Source organism: Salvia hispanica, chromosome 1, assembly GCF_029641045.1.
Source record: "Salvia hispanica isolate PSC_SH4W2 chromosome 1, Shi_PSC_v1, whole genome shotgun sequence".
Lineage (NCBI taxonomy): Eukaryota > Viridiplantae > Streptophyta > Magnoliopsida > Lamiales > Lamiaceae > Salvia > Salvia hispanica.
In genome coordinates, this window is record NC_142692.1 from 61,650,096 (window position 1) to 61,670,982 (window position 20,887).

Sequence of the window (20,887 nt, forward strand, 5' to 3'; positions counted from 1 at the left end):
AAGTAAAGTAAGAGAGAGAATAAGGTAAGAGAGATGAAGAGAGAGTAAAGTTGTTAGAAGATTAAGTTTTTGCCAAAAAAGAAAATGATTCAACTACCTTGGGACAACCCAAAAAGGAATACAACTCAACTACCTTGGGACGAAAGGAGTACATTAATTGAGGTTTGAGAAACCACCGGGATTCATCTTCGAATTACTAATGAGAGAGAAAATGAGATGATGGAAGAGATTGGAGTGAAGGTTGTGAGAATGAATGCAAAAAAAAATATAGGCGTATATATAGGTAATAAAAAATCTGAATTCATCATCCGACCAATCGTCTGGACGCCTGCAATGGGGCAGACGATAGATCAGACGATGATCGTCCGCGGACTAAGTGTCGGGCGTGGCGATGGCCCGAGTTACCGTCTGCCCACCTACAGTGGCAAAGTGGGAGGACGATGCATGAGGCGGGCGATCGTCCGGCCCATTGCGAATGCTCTTATACTCTTTTTGTTTCGGTCATATCTTATAAGATGAATAAGGATGAAAATTAAAAGTTGAATGTCAGAAGTTGAAGACTCTCATCTAATAAAGTAAGAAAGTGTAGTACAAAGGATAGAAATATCCTTGAATTAGGATTCTATATTTTGTTCTATCTTTTTATGTGTATGGGACCCCGGTCATTTTTAGCGTAATGTTTGTGTTTAATGTAATTTTATTCTCGTTGTTTTACAAGAACAAGACTTGGGCTAATTTTTTGTGTGATTTACATATTTACATTATCGTTCGTTAATTTGAAAGTCATTACTATAAACTCATAATGACCATATTGCGAAAGGTCATCTTGGCCTTGGGGGTGTTGTCAGCCAAGATCTTAATTAAACAAGAGAAAATTTTTCAAGGTAATGATATTTGAGATTGAACTTTATGGTGTTGTGAGTACTTAGTAAGGAAAAAAATATCTACTCCTGTATAATTATAGATAAGAATTTTAAAATTAATAGTTGAAGTTTCTAACAAAAAATAATTGTTATAGATTGAATCTTTAGTTTAAAATTTGAAATATTGTTTATCTAAGAGGCGGAGACTTTTAAGAAATTTCGCATAAGTATTTGTGAAAAGTGTTCCTGATCTCTATAAGATAATATAATAAAGTTTTAAATATTTAAGTGTTTTTTATCATTAGAAGGTAATGATAATCCCCCGTCTAAGTTTAAGAGACATATTTCATTTTTGTATGCGTTTTGAAAAAATGATACTTCCTCCGAAGCGAATAAGATGACATCTTTTTTAATTGACACGAGATTTTAGATGGTGTTAGTTAATGTGTTTAATTGGAGAGAAAAAATGTGAGTATAAATACTAAATGGAGAGAAAAAGAGAGTTGAATATTTAATTGAGAAAGAAAAAGTGGTTAGGTGTATTAATTGAAGAGAGAAACTTTCCAAAAATAAAAATGTGTCAACTTAATTGAGACAAACTAGAAACAAAATAAATAGTTAAAGTAAGAGATAATAATGTAGAGAAGACTCTTTCTATATTATTCTCACTTTTACTTTATTTTATCTCCACTTCAACAATTTATTAGTATCATTTTTCTAAAATACATGCGAAAATGAAACGTTAGCGTACGGAATTCTTAAAGCCTTGAAAAAATTAATATAATCATTTTAGCATGAGATCTTCTATATAGCAAAAACATAGGAGAAATATTCCATAAATTCCTATGATAGGAAGAAGCAGTCGTCATTTTATTCATGAAAGAACTTGAGCTGTTTTCATATACTAAGAAATGTATTCCTATATGATGTTTTTCATGATAGGAAGAAGCTGTTGTCATTTTAGTATGATGAAACATCATACTAAACATCAAACAAAAAATTTGGTAGAATCAACATATTCACTGGCGGATACGCACATTCCATTGGAGTATTATATATTCCATGAGGGGGTGCATTAGGGTGACATCACTTTTAAAGTGACAATGTGACATTAACATATTGCAATGTGAACGTATTGCAGTATAGACTGTTTAATTTTGTAGTGTAGACATTTTGCATTGTAGCATTCATAATATTGCAATATAGCTTGTTTAGTTTTGCAGTGTAGACATTTTGCACTGTAGCGTTCACAATATTGCAGTATAGCGTAATACTACCTCTGTCCTACAATAGGAGTCCACATTTGACTCGGCACGAGTTTTAAGAAATGTAAAAAAAAAGTGAGTTGAAGTTAGTGAAGTAAGAGTCCTACTTTTATATACTACTCCCTTTGTCTCATTAGAAATGAAACGTTTTCCTTTTTGGTCTGTCCCATTAAAAATGAAACGTTTCTAAAAATGGAAACAATACTCTCTCTACTTTTTCTTCTCTCTTACTTTACTCTCTCTTCATTAACTCACAAAACAACACTACATAAAATCTCGTACCGAAAAGCAAATGTTGCATATTTAATGGGACGGAGGGAGTATTAGTTTTAAAATAAAATGTGAGTTGAATGAATTAGGGGAATGTAAGGCCTGCTTACTATTTATAGTAAAAGTGAAAGTGGACTCTTATTGTGGGACGAACTAAAATGACAAAGGTGAACTCTTTTTGTGGGACAGAGATAGTAATATGTATTGCAATGTAACGTTTATAATTTTGCAGTGTAGTGTTTATACTATTGTCATTTTAAGAAGAGTTGTCATATTAATATAGTTTATAATACAAAATTGAAGGTTATTGTATTTATATTATAAAAATAATCCAGAAGTGTCAATTATGAGTCAAACAAACAGAACAGTAGAAATTTTATCGGATTTCAGGCCAGCCCATCGATTTTTTGATTAGCCTTATTCCGGTTGCGGGCTAATTGAATTATAATTTTATCAAACTAGAAGTTTCAATCCTAACTATTAAATTTAATGTGTTATTCGGGGTAGCCCACGGGTTGAAAACGTTGAATATAAATCCGAGATGGTAAGACATGAATGACAGTCTATCAAGTGAGTCATGGACAATCGACAAAGCAGACAAATTAATTCCCGAGTTAAAATCACAATATTACCAAATACTTCCAAATTCAGAAACACACAGTAAAAAATGCAAAATTAAGTGATCTGCCAAATTAATTCCGTTGGCAGATCTCGATTGGTTTTCGCGGTTGTCATTTAAATTTTCCCGCCAAACAAGAAACTGATGGCGCTTGTGAATAAATAAAAGATTTCTATAAATAGCCTATTCTTGTTTGTGATTGCAGCTTTGCTTTCTTTTACAATCAACTTCTAGGGTTCCGTATCAGTGTTTCTTCCCCAAATTCGCAAGGATTGAAGCTCAACTTGCCGTCGATAAACCATGAGCGCCGTCAACTTGAAAGACGTCACCGTATTGAGCAATCCCGCTCCATTCGTCGATCCTTTCCAATTCGAGATTTCATACGAATGCTCCACTCCCCTCGAAGACGGTACACCAATTTTTCCAATTTCACCACTTTTATCTCTTTATTTTTTTGCTGGTGAAAGTTTTTCCTCTGAAAATACTTCATTCACAAAATTAGGTCGTCGATGAATTCTTAAATATGTTGCGACATTGCATTTGGAATCTGAATAAAGTGAAGAAAAGCCAAACATTTTAGTTGAATCTAAAAGCATTTACATATCCTTTGATGATTCTGTAAAATCTAATCAATGCTATTTACATCAATAATCCCTGTTTATGACTGAGAATTGCTCCAATTGTTTCATTAGATGATTAATGTCATTGATAAAGACTAGAAGATTTGCTATGGATCAATTTGTTTGTTTTATAATTAAGTCAAATTTCTTCTCAGATCTAGAGTGGAAGCTCATCTATGTTGGATCAGCTGAGGATGAAACATACGACCAAGTCCTGGAAAGCGTGCTTGTCGGGCCTGTTAACGTTGGTAATTACCGTTTCGTGTTCCAAGCTGACCCACCGGACCCATCCAAAATTCAAGAGGAAGATATTATTGGAGTCACTGTGCTGCTCTTGACTTGCTCCTATCAGGGCCAAGAATTTATCCGAGTAGGATACTATGTGAACAATGACTATGAGGCCGAGCAGCTAAAAGCAGAGCCGCCTCAAAAGGTTCTACTCGATAAGGTCCAACGAAACATCTTGGCTGATAAACCTAGAGTTACGAAATTCCCACTCAATTTCTGTCCAGAAAAGAATGAAGATGAAGAACAGCAGCCGGAGTTTGTTGCAGAAGCTAGCAAGAAGGGAGATGAGCTTCTTCCCAACCAGTCTTCCGTCGAGTGTTCCTAAAGCATGACGCTGTTTGCAAGGAACGCGTATATGTATGAGCATTCGTGTTTTTCCATAGGAGCGCCTTGTTTATTAGCCTGTTGCAAGAACATGCTTTACTTTTTACAAGTGAATTGATTTAATTTGTTTCAACTTTCAACAACTTATCCATAGTGATAGATCTTGCAGTTTTTAGTACTCTTTCTTCCTCCATAAATTTTATAGTACTAGAAATTTTACAATTTGCAGCTGTAATTAACCAGAATAAAACGTTATAAAAATAGTACTCAATACTTTTAAAAAGTGGCTCCAAAGGGGGCAAATTATTTAGAATACAAACCAACTTCTTGAACAACAACTGTAATTCTAAACTCATAATAACACGAAAACAAACTATGATTCCACAAGAAAAGTAGAGGTATAGATAACTCTGGGATATCTTGCTAAGGTGAAGTTATGTGAGCTGAAAAATCATCGGCCAAGAAGCTTAACAGTCCACGCATCACCTAAATAAAGACCCATGAGGGGCCCAGCCAAGAGCATTTGAGTAAGAGGATCTGTCGATGGTGTGAGTACAGCTGCTCCAATCACTGAACCCACAACCACGTATCTCCATATCGAAGACATTTGTTCGGACGAAACCAACCCAACTGTCCAAGAAGCAGCTGTATAACCGGAAACTGAATATGGGAAATCAGGTTTTCAGCTTTTTATGAATCAAACTGTGAAATATGCTCGATTCAAGGACTTAGACGAGGACATAATAGAATGGGGTAGATGTCAGAATGTGGCAAGCACATAGATGATAAAGAAACACCGTCAAGCTTATAATCTCTTCTTTGTCTCTACTGCCAAGGAAAAGGGATGCACAAAAAAAGGTATTACCAGGAAAGACAATCCAGTACTAAACATGAGCACGTGGACAAATTCGAAGTATTGGTCAATGGACCTTCCTCGTAACTAACAAAGAACGTCAGGGCTGGGGTGAGTACGTAGTAAGAGAAAGTGATGCCTATATAAAGCGGTGCGCTCACTGGCTTTCAAGAAACATAATAAGTTCTTTAGAAAATGCAAAACAACCAACCATAGCACCTCCAACAGCCAAAACTGACACGAAGAGTCTCGTTCTCGACTCCTCTGGATGGTCATATATACTCATTTCTTTATCATCTGGTAGAAGATCTTTACTAGGCTAAAGAAAATTGTAAATTAAATTTCCTCCATCATCAAACTCACTGTTCACCATGTCTATGCCAATAAAAGGTATAGACTTATAAATATTGGTACTAGAAAATTGTCTAATTAATAATAACCCCTAATAACATTGATGGAAAAAAGCAACAGAATAAGTTTGTTAACCAAACATTCTATTCTTTACATCAGAACGTAAATCCTTTAAAGACATTCTGCAGACACAAGAACTCAATGCAAAAAAGTAAATGCCATAAACTCTAGATGATGCTTAAAATAGAGTGTGATTGCAACACCAAATTATTATTTTGGAATATCAATGTGCATTGATGCGTCATTTCTAACAATTTGATTCTATTGAAGTTCTTGATTTAATGAGCCATATTTTATGTAAAATTGTTGAACTTTTAGTCACAAATCAAAGCCTCGTAAGTCGTAACTAAGTTGGTAAAAGTTAGGGATTCATTAAATTTACAGATTTAGGCGATCCAAATAGGTTATATACATGTCGATGTATATTTTAATTAATATTGTATTACGAACGCACCACCATCGACGACGGAGGACACGGCTGAGGAGACGGTAGAGTGGACGGCTGCTAAGGGTGGAGAACACGTCAGTCGAGGAGGACTCGACGAGTGAGATGGAGAGAGAGGAACCAGAAGTGTCGATGAAAGAACCAAGGAAAGTACCATCGACGGATCGCGTAAGGCCGAGAGACCAGCTCAAGCCGCCTAACCAGCTGCAGAGTTAGCGTCGCCCAGGGGTGACGGATTTAGTATTTTAGTACTCCCTTCGTCCCCGATTAGGAGTCACACTTTGACCGGGCACGGGTTTTAAGAAATGTAAAGAAAAGATGGTTGAAAAAGTTAGTGGAATATGAGACCCATTTTTTATATTGGTTTTATAATAAAATGTGAGTGAATTGAGTTAGTGGAATGTGAGACCTACTTACTATTTATGATAAAAATGAAGTGTGACTCTTAATTGAGGACAGACCAAAATGGAAAAGTGTGACTCTTAATCGGGGACGGAGGGAGTATTTTGTTTTATTATTTTTGAATAGAATATTGTTTTTTATTTTAATTTAAACTTATGTTGAGTGGAACGGTTATAAGCTCCCTCGGGTTTTCTTTGTTGGTTTCTTCCCGATGCTTCCGTAGATTATAAAAAGGACTATTCATTACTCCCTCCGTCCCAGATAATTCGTCTCAGTTTTCCATTTCGGTCCGTCCCACATAATTTGTCCAATTTCACTTTTACCATTTTTCGTAGTGTCCTACTCACATTTTATTATAAAACTAATATATAAAGGTAGGACCCACATTCCACTAACTTTTTCAACCCACTTTTCATTACAATTCTTAAAACCCGTGCCCAGTCAAAGTGACCCGAATTATTTGGGACGGAGGGAGTATTTTTATCTTTCAATCAATGAAGAATTATTTGCCCAAATTACTTGCCCCTAACCACTGCCGACGGAGGAGACCTCCGCGCCAGTTTTATCTTTTCAACCGCCGACCCTAACATTGAGGGCACCGGATTTGTGGTATTTTGCGTATGTTTTGCAGATTGATCTTCGTTAAGAGACGGAGACTCTTAACATATTGTCATTTCTAAATATTTTACCAAAACCAACAACTACGAAACACTTAATTACATCTCAACTTGTACAAAATGAAACTACTCACCTATATTTATAGGAATTCCTTAGTTATTATGTAATTAGTGGTGCCTTCGGGGTTGGGGTTTCTACCTATAACAAGATTACTTGACATCACAAAGTATCACTATCAAGCCTACATTCGCTCAAATTAATTGACATCACCAATTATCACAGTTAATAAAAAGAACATATTCTCCCTAAATAAGTTGACAACAACAAGTATCATCCTTCACAACAAAGTTTTTGAAAGTGGCAAGTACGCACAAATTAATCAAAATGCATAAAATGACCAAAACAGGACCTATGGTTGGCCGCTGCTGCCATCTTCTTCAACATCTCGGGGGTCATTGTCCTGCTCTGTTCCCCCTCCCCCCCCCCCCCCGGTTATTGTTTGTGGGTCGGCCTCTTGGTTTGCTGCGGTGCTTGTTCCAGCTCCCTCCAGGAATTTATTCATGAAGCTTTCCATCAAGTTTGCCAACCTCGTCACTTGGTTTCTTGTCTCTTTGTTTTCCTCCACCATTACAGCTACAGCCCTCTCCAGCTCGGACTGTTTGTTCTCCTGTGTCGGATCTCCCTGGCCTGAATTCACCCTCCGATCGAGCTAGAAATGGGGTAGAATTGGGGAACTCCTTCTCTTATATAGAGATGATATTCGTGCGGGTGAATAGGCTTATGTCAAATAAGCCTGGAGGATCAGCCATGAACATCGGGGAGAGATGATCCGTTTCAATCATTGCAATATTGTGGCGCACAAATTCTCCCGGAATGTTACACAGGGATAGGTTCCTGTCTGGGTGAGTGGCGATGAGATGGCATTGATATGCCGTCCAAAATCCTAGGTGTATATTTCAGTAATAGATGTTCCGACAGCAGAGTTTGTCTGACCTAGGAGGTTGTGATTCAGGTAAAGTTGAACGAGGCAGAGAATGGGGTCATTGAAATGGCTGGATCGAGATAGCATAGAAGCAAACTGGCCAGCATCAGGGTGACCTTGAACCTGAATGTGGTGAAGAATTCCTTTGCTAATTGGACAGGAATGTTAGGGTTCCCATTCCCCAGTAACCACTCAAACCCAATAGCATGCATATTTGATAAAAAAGGGTTCACGAACTGCTAGTTCATCGAGGGAAGGGAAGTGAAGAACTTTACCGCACTTTACTTGTTTGCTTCTGTCGTCCTTGTCCATTTTTGGTTGTTGAAATACTTCATCCTTTCCAGCAGGTCATAGTCTAGCTCCACCTGCCATGAATACTCGACCCTCTCGACTGGTGGTGACTAGCCTCCAGCTCTCCTCCTCCACCAGAGACATGTCCTCCTCCGAGGTCAGATCTTCTTCGGAGATATAGTCCTCGTCACTAGTCTCCTCCTTTTGCTGCTGGTCGGGCCCCTCAGGCTCTCTGCTCACAATTCCTATTCGCTTTAAAATAAAGTACTATACACAATTCATTTACACGATATGATAATACACTGAAACTAAATTTGCTAAAGATATTATTAACTATCAACTCTTCGTTTTACTGTCTTTTTTGTTTATTGACAATGACATTATGACAGGTAAGGTAGTGGTAGACATGACATGACTTTAGAAGAAAAGAGTGAGTAAAGGAGGTTTGAGTATTTATTTAGCATGTAAAGACCACTATAAATTACGGTGCATTGATTTAGTGTACAAACCAAGTTTTGAACATCTATAAATACCACAATTAAAAAATCGTGTGAACAAATTTACTATACTGTAATACTTTTCTCTCAAAAAGTAATATACTCCATAGTTATTATGTTCTTTAGCATGTTATATTGCTTCAATTTTTATCAAAGTTGTTTTTCGTTTGGATATTGTATTCATGATCCAGATTATTAACATTATATTGACATTGCAATATATTTTACAACATCTTCTTGACTTTTTGCAGTGATCTAGGTGAGAAGCAATGAAGTGAAGCAGATGCCAATAGATCATCCTAAGAAAATGGTATGACTAATTAATCTTCTATCAATAAAATCTAAATATAAGAATCATATAATTCTTGGAGGTCCATGCAGGTCTGATTTTCAAGTTGGCAAAAAGAGAATGAGAGGAGTAAAAGAATGGAAGAGTAGAAGAATAGAGAAAGGAGAGAAGAACAGTAAGCAATACCTTGACATACAAAAAGTGTTATCTTTTTTTACTTTCTGAAATATTTTTGTGGATAAAAAAATTTGAAATTTAATTTTTTGCACAAAATAATTTCGAGTGAATCCGCACTCATAAAAATGGCAATAAAGCAAAGGATGAGGAAGTCGATAAAAGAGAATGAAAAATTCAAAGAAAAAATGAATTCAATTATGTCATCATACCTTCTCCGTAAAATACTTACAAACTTATTAGATTTGACGGATAATAAGGAAGCAGAAATAAGTTTTACATGAAGATAATAGCCTAATATTACGAAGAAGGAAAATTGGATAACCTTGAATCAATTAAAGTTGCATGAGTTGGTGAGGGGTTGGAATGGTTGGTGATCACGTGTGAATGTGCGTGAGTCTACATTATTTAGTGGGTAGAACTAGGCCTGCTTATTCGGCCGGTTCTGGTTCTAACCGGACCGGTTGATCGGTTAATCGGTTTTAAATTTTCATAAATTCAAGAACTGGAATCGGAACCGGAACCGATCGGTTCCGGTTTGGAACCGGCCGGTTAAGAACCGGTCGATTCCGGTTCCGAATCGGAACCGGTCGATTCCGGTTTCGAACCGGAACCGATCTATAATTTTAATCCGAATTTATTTATAATTTTAAATAGTTCAATACTAAAAAAATAATAATCCAACATCTAGAATTATAACAAATAATACCTAAAAATTAAAATAAATACACAAAATACAAACCAACAATACAATAATATTCATATATGGATAAGAACGATGTCAAGTGTAGTAGGTCGGGTCGGACTAGTTTATGTTAGCAATTTTTTACTAATACAAAAATAGGAGTTCTAAACTTTAGCAATTTTTTTATAAAAAAATGAGTTTTAAAATTGAATTTCATTTTTCCTTTTTTGGCTAAACATAGTATATTCATTCGAATTTCCAATACAAATTGATATTGTTGTGACTATTTGGTTTATACCGGAACACTTAATAAATTATTCACAAATATGTTAAAATCGTATGTTAAATGAATTGTTACATAAATTTGTAATAAATATATCATATGAAATGATATTGTATTTGTATAAGTTCTTTTGAAAACTAAAAACAAACTTATGATGTTCTACTCATTGTAGTTAGTTCATAAAAAATGGATTAGGAAAATAATTGCAGATTCAAAGTATCACAGATTAAACATTTAAATCTAAAAATCACTCAATGTTTCAAACTATTTTACTTTAATTCAAAATTAATTCAATAAATTAGATTTTTTAGTATATTAAATTATAATAAAATTGAATTATAATCCGGTTCCCGGTTAAGAACCGGTCGGTTCCGGTTCCGAACCGGAACCGGTGTTATTTAAAAAGTTGGAACCGGTACCGGAACCAGAACCGGATTTTTCGGTTCCGGTTCCTCAATTAACCGATCGGTTCTGGTTCCGATTCCGGTTAACCGAGAACCGGAGAACCGTTTAAGCACCCTAAGGTAGAACAAAGAAGAGGCACTGCTATGAAGAATTAGTAGAACCCTGTATGAGTTATTATAATGTTGGGCCTAACATTGGGTGTAACATGTTTAATAAGTAAAAGAATGATTAGATTATACATTTATCTTTTACATAAGGCCCGCAGTGTTAGAGTTTGATACTAGAAATCACCTTTCGAGTGATTGAATACTGTTAAAACTCTCATTTTATTTTCCAAATGAATAAACAGATTATTTTTGTCATAATGTTATGTTTTACATTTAATGGATGTTTATTGCATATTTAAATGTATAAGTAACTTAACAAAGTCTAAGATCTTTGTTATAGTAGACCGGTTGTGGGCGTCGTTCACTTTAAGGTAACACGGTCAGTTCTAAACAAAGAAAAAGAATATTTTCACAACCTAGATAGGCTTAGACTACCTATCGTGAAAGGTTGCAATGTCAGTCCGATTATTTCTAAGCCTTACTGAAATAAGATGACGTTGGTGTGGTATAGCACTGAATGGATCTAACAGCGAGACAGTCTTTATGCTATCTACTGAAAGACGAGGTCTCGTAAATTATTTCTCAATCAATGTACGTTAGCATTGAGCATACGGTATTAACTATGCACTACTTTGACTTACCAAATGGTGCGGGTTTTTCGCAACCCAATAAGCCTGGTATATTGGGTAGTGGTGATTAATATCTAGCGGTGCTAGGATTGCTATTATGTTGAATCGTGCGCGAGGTGAGTCTCGTTTGATAACATCCTCAAGAGAAGCTTGAAATAAAATTTTATTATTCGGAACCTAGCTAGTTGGAGTTTAACTACTCTATGAATAATAAATAAGATTTTCTTGTTGGGTCCTCTCTTGGAATAAATAAGATATTAATTAATTAAGTCCATAGCAGACAATAATTAATTAATGGATGTTTTTATCTTAAGCGCGGGAAATAAATATAAAGTATTGGAAACCCGAAGTACTTGTAATTTCGGATTTGGATGGGGAGTGCAGTATTACTTCTGTAGTGGCTGCTCGTAATATTCCAATTTTAAGCTTATATTAAATTGGGTTTAATTTAATTAGTAAAAAGCTAATTGGAGGAGCCCATATCCAAAGCCTTCCATAGATCCATGTCTGGGCCCAATATGTGACTAATTATAAATAGGAGAATAAAGGAGACAGAAAATACACTAATATTTTTCTCAAAATTTTCGGCCCCTACTCCTAGTAGTAGTCGAAATTTTCTCTCCTCCGAGGGAAAGGATTTCTGTCTTCTCTATTTAAGTCCTAGTGCGCTGGTGAGATCAGTTCACCCTGATATCAGTTCACAGTCCGGGAACCAGTCAGAAGATCCATGGTTTTGTACTGAAGATCTTCACGAGGAGAAGACGCTAGCTATCTTCGATTCTTTGGAGAATCATCAAGGTATGATGGCTAAACCTTAGAACAACATGTTTTAGGTTTCTATTAATTTAAAGCATGTTATTATTTGAGTTATCAGCATGATACGTGAGATAATTACGCGAATAGAATTTGTCTAAATAATCCGCTAAATAGATCTAATAAAGGTGCATCGTTATATATCTTTCATGTATAAAAAAAGTATATTTATAGTTTAGTGTTTGAATTTAAATGTAAAATTTAAAATTTTGATATTTTTATAAATATGAGAGTAAAGTTATTAAGAATTACATTCTCAAGATTTATTCAGTGTGATAGTGCAATATTTTCAAAAAATGGATTACGTATATAAGATGTGTAAACCAATTTATAAAAAAATATGTGCAAAGTGTGTATCGGAAGATTTTAAAATAGTAAATCTATAAACCAAGGCTTAATGCAACCATACAATCTATTGAAGAGCGGTAAAAAGATAACAACCTATTCAAAAGGTACAACGTATGTAGGCGGTAGGCATGTAGATCGGCAAGATCTACAATGTATGGCCTCCATTAAATTCATTGAACACAAGAGAGATGAGAAGTATCTACAATAAGATTGTGACAAAATAATTCTTTATGTAGAATAACAAAAGTATAATATTTAAAAATATTACTACTACATAGTACTATTATATTACACGTTAAGTAGTATGGGAGGTAATACTAGTTCTCTTAATGTTATGTATAAGCAAATTTTAAAAACAAATTAAACCTTCATATGACTCGTGCATAGTAATGGAGGTAATACTAGTTCTCTTAAAAGTTAAAGATATAATCCTTTTATATAACATACTCCCTCTTTACTAAGTTACTTAAGTCGTATTCTATTTTGGGATGTCCTAAGTTACTTGAGTCATTTCTCTTTTTTGGCTAAAATCAAAACATCTACTTTATTTTTATTTATTTAACTTACAAAACACAATTTTCTTAAATTTCGTGCCAAAAATACGCATCAAGTAATATGGGACGGAGGGCGTATGACATTTGTCATTCAATCATACGTGATTCCTATCAATATGTGCGGTATTTCGTACTCCCTCTGTCCACAAAAAATAGTCCTTGTGGATGACACGAGATTTAATGAAAACTTGGTCTAGTAAAAGAGAAGAAAGAAAAAGTAGATAAAATAAAAGAGAAGAGAGAAAAAGTTCGTAAAGTAAGAAAAAAAAATTCCATTTTGAAATAGGACTATTTTTAACGGACAAAGAGAGTAATATTTTGGGTTGCAATAATTGATGACTAGTGTATGCCAGTATGTTATTGCATTGAATCATGTGCTTGTGTGGTATATTAATATTCCAAAAAAATGTTTAAAAAAAGAATTTATTATTCAATAAAACTGATCAATTAAAATTTTTATTCTATAAATAATAAATGAAGTTCTAAACTAAACAACTCTTTGAAAAATATATTATATTTAATTTATGGTTATATAGCATATAAAAAGATTAATTTAATGAATATTGACAACTTAAACATAAGAATTTCAGAAAAAAACTGGCCTATATGATAATCAAATTACATTTCTCAAGCATTAACAAATAACATTAATGTCAAAATAATCATTTAATAACTAACCATTTAAATAAATTCAATAATCTAAATAGTGCGGTATCAAAAATTAATCCAAAAACATCAATAATAAGTTCAACACATCAAAAGAACAAATAAAGAAACTCCCACTGCAATAATAACTAACGTGGTATAGCTTAAGATTTTGGGATACTTTTAAATCTGCCACTAAAGTGACTCGACTCATATTCCTCTTCTTCTATAGTTTGATGCAGAGTTTTGGTATGGACAACGGTTCCGTTGAAAGCAACAGTCTTTTGATCCTATAGTGTTTGAGGATCTGAAGACGGAGAGAGTTTCAAATTTTTCTATATTGTGTGGGATGAATTTATGCGTAATAGTTACCCCTATAATTATCATCGATTTCAATTTTTAATTAATCATTATTGATTACTTTCATAATTATACATAAATTTTAGGGTATTAAGGTAAAAAAAAACATGAAGTTTGGATAAATTTTGGTTGATTCGGTGCAACTTTACAAATTGTCAATTACTATATCATAATTTCGAAATTTTTCTCGGTTGTCTCATAGTCCATGATTTGGAAGAAATTATGTATTCTTTTGGCAAACGAATGGTTTCTTATGACAAAACATTCAGCTATTTAAATGACGTTATTTAATACATTTAGTCAATCATGTCTTTAATTTTTACATAAATACGTATTACATCAATAAATTAGAAACGTAACATGATGAAATTATTGTTATGGGGCAATTGTAAAAAATGTCAAAGTTATGATATAATTGGTCAGTTTTTAAAGTTGCGGGAAAATTTGACCAAATTTTATAGTAATTTTTTTGCCATTTGTTCTAAAATTTAATATTATAAAGTTGTTACAAAATAATATTCCCTCCATCCCATAATAAGAGTTACATTTTGCCATTTTGGTCCGCCACACTTCATTTTTACTATGGTAAGTAGGTCACACATTCCACTAACTCTCTTCGCTCATATTTTATTACTCCCTATAAAACTAATATACATATTCCACTAACTTTTTCAACATGCTATTCTTTACATTTCTTAAAATATGTGCCCACAATAAAAATGACTCTTATTGTGGGATGAAGGGAGTAATTTAGATCAATAAATTTGAATTATTTTTAGTTCTAACCCAAATTTGGTTCCATGAAAAAATTGGGAATGTTTTAATTTTGTAATTTGTCATTCAAATTTGTAAGGAAAAATTTAACTAAACTTCATGATTTTTTTTACTTTTATTATAAATAATAAATAGGTATTAGTTTATTTCGTTTACACACTTTTTTTATCAGAACGAACTATGTACGGAAAAGTAATAGAAGTATGTAACATATGGAATGGGCCAACAAATTTATGGGCCCAAAAACAACAGTTGAAGTACGCTTATATATTACGCGACACCAATTATTTGTGCATAAATAGCTGATCATCGCTGCATTCTTCCCCAATTCTCTTCCGACAAGCGTCTTCTCTCTCAGCTCTTCTTCTCCACACGCACATACACACAGGCGTGCGCAGTTAAATTGTTGGTGCGAATCGTTTCCAGCTCCAGAGTTTTCAATCGAATTTACAGATCTATACTGTTTCCAGAAGACCGAAGGCCTCATCTAGATATAAAATCGATTACGGGGGTTTCGCTCGTTTTCAATTTCAGCTACAGCATATTTGTATTGTAGAAACAGAAAAATAGAGGGAGAAGTTTATCTATTACTCCAATTCTGCTTGTATTTTTCTTACCCCTTGTAGCAAATCTGGAATTCAATAAAAAAAATTGAGGAATACTGCTTTTATTTTTATTTACTTTTTCCAGTTGATTGATCGTTCGATGACCTAATTGCTGTTTATGTGTTTTTATTAGAGTTGATTGTTAACTGTTATTGAAAATAAGAAAAGAAACAAAAGAAACAAATATAAAAGGAACAGGTTAACGGGTAGCCCAGGATCAAGTGCTATGGCTACTGCAACTCGTGTTGGATTATCGGAGCCCATCTCGACTGGTGGCCCTTCAGAGTCTGATGTTTCTAAGACTCGTGACTTAGAAAAGGTTGGTTATTTACACTGCTCAGAGTATTTTGTAGAGAGAATTTGTAGTTTCAAACCTTACATTAGTAATCAAATTCCTAAAAACTGTAATAGATGGTTTTAGTTAGCAATTAGAGAAGGTAGGAAGGACACTATGAACGTTTGCTATTTGGTTGAAAATGAAAAATTGCATTTCTGACCTTTTTCCTACAATGATATGAATTGTGTTAAAGAGATAAAACTCTCTATAGTTGAGCCTAGTTTGTTGGTGCAAGTGCAACTATATAACTCTACAACTGTAGTATTATACTACTTACCAGCCCAACTCTGCACAAGCGCTTCTTGTGCTGAGGCCAATGTTCTTTTGAGGGTAGAAAGAAAGAAGCTATAGCTGGTTTTGTTCATGGCTGCTTTTTTTTTTTTTTTTTTTTTCTGTAGTCTAGATTCTAGAACTTGTAATCATTCTTTGAACATTCATGTACTTGTTTTTTCCTTTTCTGTTTTACCTTTTTCTTTTATTGGTTTAGCCTAATGGCTCTCTCTTGTGTATGAATTGCCAGTTTCTTGTAGATGCGGGATTGTATGAAAGTCGCGACGAAGCTATCAAAAGAGAGGAAGTTCTTGGCAGATTAGACCAGGTCACCTTTTATAAACTTCAAATGGTTTACTTGTTTGACCTCCGGTTATCAAGTACGAATTTTGATGTTGGATTAATTCACAGATTGTGAAGACATGGGTGAAGAATGTTAGCCTAGTTAGAGGTTATAATGGATCAGTAATCCAAGAGGCGAATGCAAAGATTTTCACATTTGGTTCTTACCGGCTTGGCGTATGAATTCCATCCCTTTACGTGCTTTTTTAATTCTCTTTCAAATTCAACAATTGCCTTAGCGTTATGCACTATTCTAAATGGAAAACAGTTTGACCTGATTAATCTGAGATGACTTTTTTCGGGTAAAAGAATCCAAATTTAAAGTGCCTGTTAAATCCTTGGGCAAGATGAAAACTTTATAATTAAATGAAAGTTAGTAAGCGTAATCTTCACCCAGATGTTGTTCTACTTACCAAGAATCTTAAGAACATGATCATCTTGAACTGTAAAAGTTCTATGTAGAAGCATTAACAAACTTTATATTTAATCTTTTTGTGGCTAAATGATGATTTCAATGGATTTTTTATAATTTGGTAAGCTTTTAAACATAACTGTGGAGAAGCCAATAACATTACACTCTCTGAAGGATATATGATTGTATGAATTTTTATCTGATTTTATCGTTGAGATTGTTGTTACAATTTTTAAGAGATTACCAGACAGGCCTTTGAGGATTAAATTTGGCATCTTTCTTCTACTTATAGGTACATGGCCCTGGTGCTGATATTGATACGTTGTGTGTCGGACCAAAATATGCCACTCGAAATGTAAGATTCTTGGTTGACATCTTGTTAATGTATGCTTTCTGAAAGGAACATGATACCTTTGTTATATGCAGGAAGACTTCTTTGGTGAACTTCACAGAATGCTATCAGAGATGCCTGAAGTACAAGAGCTGCATTCTGTACCAGATGCCCATGTACCGGTGATGAGGTTCAAGTTCAATGGTGTCTCTATAGATCTACTTTATGCAAATGTGTCCCTGTGGATTATCCCTGAAGTATGAATCTTCTCTTCTCATGAAAGATGTATCAATGGGTTTACTGCTTATTATTTTATGTTTCTTTGCTTAACATTTTATTGTTAGCGCCCATTGAAGTCCTATATGACTACGTAGTTAGAAATGGATTCTGGAATGTGCTATTGGCAGTTGATATTTCCATGGTAGCAGCTAATAGTTTGGGTCCTGTATGGGGATCCTTGAACCCAAACCGTTGTTAATTGGCCAATGTTGATTTGAGGCCTTCTAGCATGTCATATGGTTCCTTTTATTGGTATATTTGCTGACCTGATGCACAAAAACAAACTAAAACAACTCTGGTTTAATCAGTATGCACTAAGTTTTTGCTTTCTCATAGACAGTTTCTATTTTATTTTAATTCTCTCCCCATAGCATCTGTTCTTGCAATCAAGTTTTTCTATGTCTTGTGTTTGTTCTGGTGATATGATGTCTCTGAACAGTCTTAATACCTAAAATATTTGATATTGATATCTTTTGTGAAAGGCTATTGAAGTGCCTTTCTGAATTAATCTGATCCTTTTCTATCTCATGCTAATGCTTTCAGGATTTGGATATTTCTCAAGAATCTATTCTCCAAAATGTGGATGACCAGACTGTTCGAAGTCTCAATGGTTGTAGAGTAACAGATCAAATCTTGCGTCTGGTCCCAAATATTCAGGTGGTTATTTGTACAGTTTTGGATTATTTGTTGAAATGATTTCCTTGAGAATAATTTATAAATTGTCGTGTCATCCTTAGAATTTCCGTACTACACTACGATGTATGAGGCTGTGGGCGAAGCAGCGTGGAGTTTATTCAAATGTGAGGAAATTAATTATGCTTGCTTTTTTCCCCTTCTTATCTCTTGTGTTTATATAGTGTATGCAAGCATTTGGGTTACTGTGTACTCTTTCTCTTAAACTGCTTTTCTGCTAGCCAGGTTACTGGTTTCCTTGGTGGTATCAATTGGGCATTGCTTGTTGCCCGTATCTGCCAGCTATACCCAAATGCTCTGCCGAGCATGTTGGTATCCCGCTTTTTTAGGGTATACAATTTGTGGCGGTGGCCAAATCCTGTAATGTTGTGTCCAATTCAAGAAGGATCTTTAGGACTTTCATTCTGGGATCCTAGAAGAAATTACAAGGACAGATCACATGTGATGCCCATAATAACTCCTGCATATCCCTGCATGAACTCCAGCTACAATGTCTCAACAAGTACATTGCAAGTCATGATGGAAGAATTTCATAGGGGAAATGAGATATGTGAGGTACTATAATTCATTTTTTCCCTAGTTATGTTTCGATGTTTGCTATTCAAGCTTAGCTTGGTTTCCTATTGCTTTTCATCATTCCTCTCATCTTTGTGCCTCTGCTTTGTGATTTCAGGATGCATTCTTCTGTTTAATATGTCACTAAGTTTTTTCAAACTGTGTATGGCAGGAAATAGAATCAAACAAGCTTAGCTGGGAGACTCTCTTTGATTCTTTCTTGTTCTTTGAAGCGTACACAAATTATCTGCAGATAGACATATCAGCAGAGACTGATGAAGACTTGATGAGTTGGAAAGGTTGGGTTGAGTCCAGGAAACGTTTGCTTACATTGAAGGTGCTGTTGTAATTTGTATACCTTTTTTGTTCTCATAGTTGTTTGATGTTAAATCAGTACTTTTGAGTAACCAGTGCTTTCCATCTGTTGACTAATTTTGCTGAGAATCATTCACAGATTGAAAGGGACACTAATGGGGTCCTTCAGTGCCATCCACACCCTGGTGAAATTTCTGATAAATCAAAGCCATTTCACCATAGTTATTTCATGGGGTTGCGGAGGAAGCAAGGTGCTAATCCTCAAGAAGCTCAGCCATTTGATATAAGGATGACAGTCGAGGAGTTTAAGTGCGATGTATATGCATACTCATTCTGGAAGCCGGCAATGTTAATCCATGTGTGCCATGTTAAACGGAAGGACCTACCTATCTTTGTCTTCCCCAGTGGAGTCCGGCCTTCTCCCCTTAAAAAAAGATCCGAGAGTCGGACAATTCTGAAATTACTTGCATCTTGCCCTGTCCAAACTGATGCTGCTGTCAGCAGGAAGAGGAGGAAACTAGATGAACCCCCCAAGAGAGGAACTAGCTTAACAGAGTCTTCAAGCAACGGTGCATGTACCAGTGATGCAACTTCATTTGATCAAATGATTTTAAAGAAACCAATCGAAACCGATTTTAGTACCCCAAAAAGTGAACAGGGAGTTGCTGGGAACATCTCTCCACTTGCCCAGGGAATTCCTGGACTTGATCAAAGCGAGCGCACTGCTGAACCTTCAGCTTCTGCTGGTGCTTTCCCTACTCCAATGGCAATGGAGAAACATGTTGTTATTGAGCAGTCTTCTGCACAGATTCCTCCCATTCACCAGAATTCTTCTGAAGCATTTGATGGGCTCGAAGGTTTGTTGAAGAGTGAAACCGAGAACAATGCGGAGGCAGAACGAGTTACACAACCAGAGTTGTTCCCAGACAAGCAATGTGTAAAAGTAGCAATGGCAGGGAATGGCACCACCTCCATTATTCAATTTCAAGCCAAGGCCGACTTAGAGGAGCTAGAGGTCTTGCTGACTGACCTTTTTTATACTCTTATGCATTTCATGTTTCTTCCTTTTTTATGTTCGGACTGACATTTTCGTGTTGTATGTAGCCGCTGGAACTGGATGTATCAACTGCAATTGCGTCTGCAGCAGCAAAAGTGCCAGCTCAGAAGCCGCTTATCAGGTATCCATCTATGGAAATTTAATAATTCTATCTCAAATCACGAGGATCTATTGTGCAGCTTGTACTATGTCACTGTTTGTGTTGCAGGTTCTGTTTCACCTCGTTGCCTAAGGCAACTGGTAACAGTGCATGAGTCTGTGCAATCATGAAACGACCTCTTGAGGGCGAGGAAGGGAATGGTACGACGGAGGTCTTGTAAAATATTGAAAACTCGTCCTTTTTTTTCGAGCTCACGAATAGCGGAATGTTGTAAATTATACAGTTTCAGCAGTGTTGCGGATTATGTCACCTTTATAAATAAAGAGATGTACAATTTGAAAATCGACTACTCTTTAATTGATTGCTCTTTTAATTCCTTGTACTCATCTCTCGACAGAATTCAGGTTCAGTTTCAAAATTTATGTTTTTCTCTTTTTGAGTAGATTTATAGCAAGTTAAAGTGAAGAATAAGCTTGACAAATAGTTCCTGAACATATATGGAAAATGATGAATTAACTTAACTTTGAGAATTTTGGAAACCAAACGAAGAGAAACAACAAAAGCTTGATCAAGCATTATATGTAAACGAAACATCAATCTATTGAATGCTAAACATATACATGAAACAATCTTACACAATGATCAGCTAGCTCCACGCTGCACGCTTGTGGAATCTTCACCCTTTGTCGGGTTCCGCCACCTCAGCCGGGGAACTGCAGAAACATGACATACGGACAGGTCAAAACGAAGTGCAAGAGCAGCATTTGGTTTTGCAAC

At 35.3% G+C, this 20,887-nt stretch overlaps 2 protein-coding genes and 1 pseudogene across 2 annotated transcripts; 2 read left to right on the forward strand and 1 right to left on the reverse strand.

Moving 5' to 3' along the window:
• Positions 1-3,223: 3,223 nt before the first annotated feature.
• Positions 3,224-4,424, forward strand: LOC125224399 (putative histone chaperone ASF1A). The gene is made up of 2 exons (XM_048127796.2): positions 3,224-3,426; positions 3,793-4,424. Exons 1-2 carry the CDS (start codon positions 3,318-3,320, stop codon positions 4,248-4,250), a joined length of 567 nt encoding a protein of 188 aa, XP_047983753.1. The 5' UTR covers positions 3,224-3,317; the 3' UTR covers positions 4,251-4,424.
• A 263-nt stretch (positions 4,425-4,687) lies between these two features.
• On the reverse strand, positions 4,688-5,475 carry LOC125217921 (sec-independent protein translocase protein TATC, chloroplastic pseudogene; annotated as a pseudogene).
• A 9,639-nt stretch (positions 5,476-15,114) lies between these two features.
• On the forward strand, positions 15,115-20,483 carry LOC125222461 (nuclear poly(A) polymerase 1-like). The gene is made up of 12 exons (XM_048125094.2): positions 15,115-15,738; positions 16,277-16,354; positions 16,438-16,545; positions 17,073-17,135; positions 17,207-17,368; positions 17,934-18,047; positions 18,128-18,190; positions 18,309-18,638; positions 18,811-18,975; positions 19,093-19,968; positions 20,058-20,131; positions 20,219-20,483. The coding sequence occupies exons 1-12, from the start codon at positions 15,646-15,648 to the stop codon at positions 20,262-20,264; spliced, it is 2,172 nt and encodes a 723-aa protein (XP_047981051.2). The 5' UTR covers positions 15,115-15,645; the 3' UTR covers positions 20,265-20,483.
• Positions 20,484-20,887: the final 404 nt, after the last annotated feature.

Coding starts and splice junctions, on each gene's coding strand:
- LOC125222461 (XM_048125094.2), top strand. CDS start 15,646: ATGGCTACTGCAACTCGTGTTGGATTATCGGAGCCCATCTCGACTGGT. Junction 17,136..17,206: donor CAAAATATGCCACTCGAAAT/GTAAGATTCTTG, acceptor TGTTATATGCAG/GAAGACTTCTTTGGTGAACT. Junction 18,639..18,810: donor GGGGAAATGAGATATGTGAG/GTACTATAATTC, acceptor TGTGTATGGCAG/GAAATAGAATCAAACAAGCT.
- LOC125224399 (XM_048127796.2), top strand. CDS start 3,318: ATGAGCGCCGTCAACTTGAAAGACGTCACCGTATTGAGCAATCCCGCT. Junction 3,427..3,792: donor CTCCACTCCCCTCGAAGACG/GTACACCAATTT, acceptor ATTTCTTCTCAG/ATCTAGAGTGGAAGCTCATC.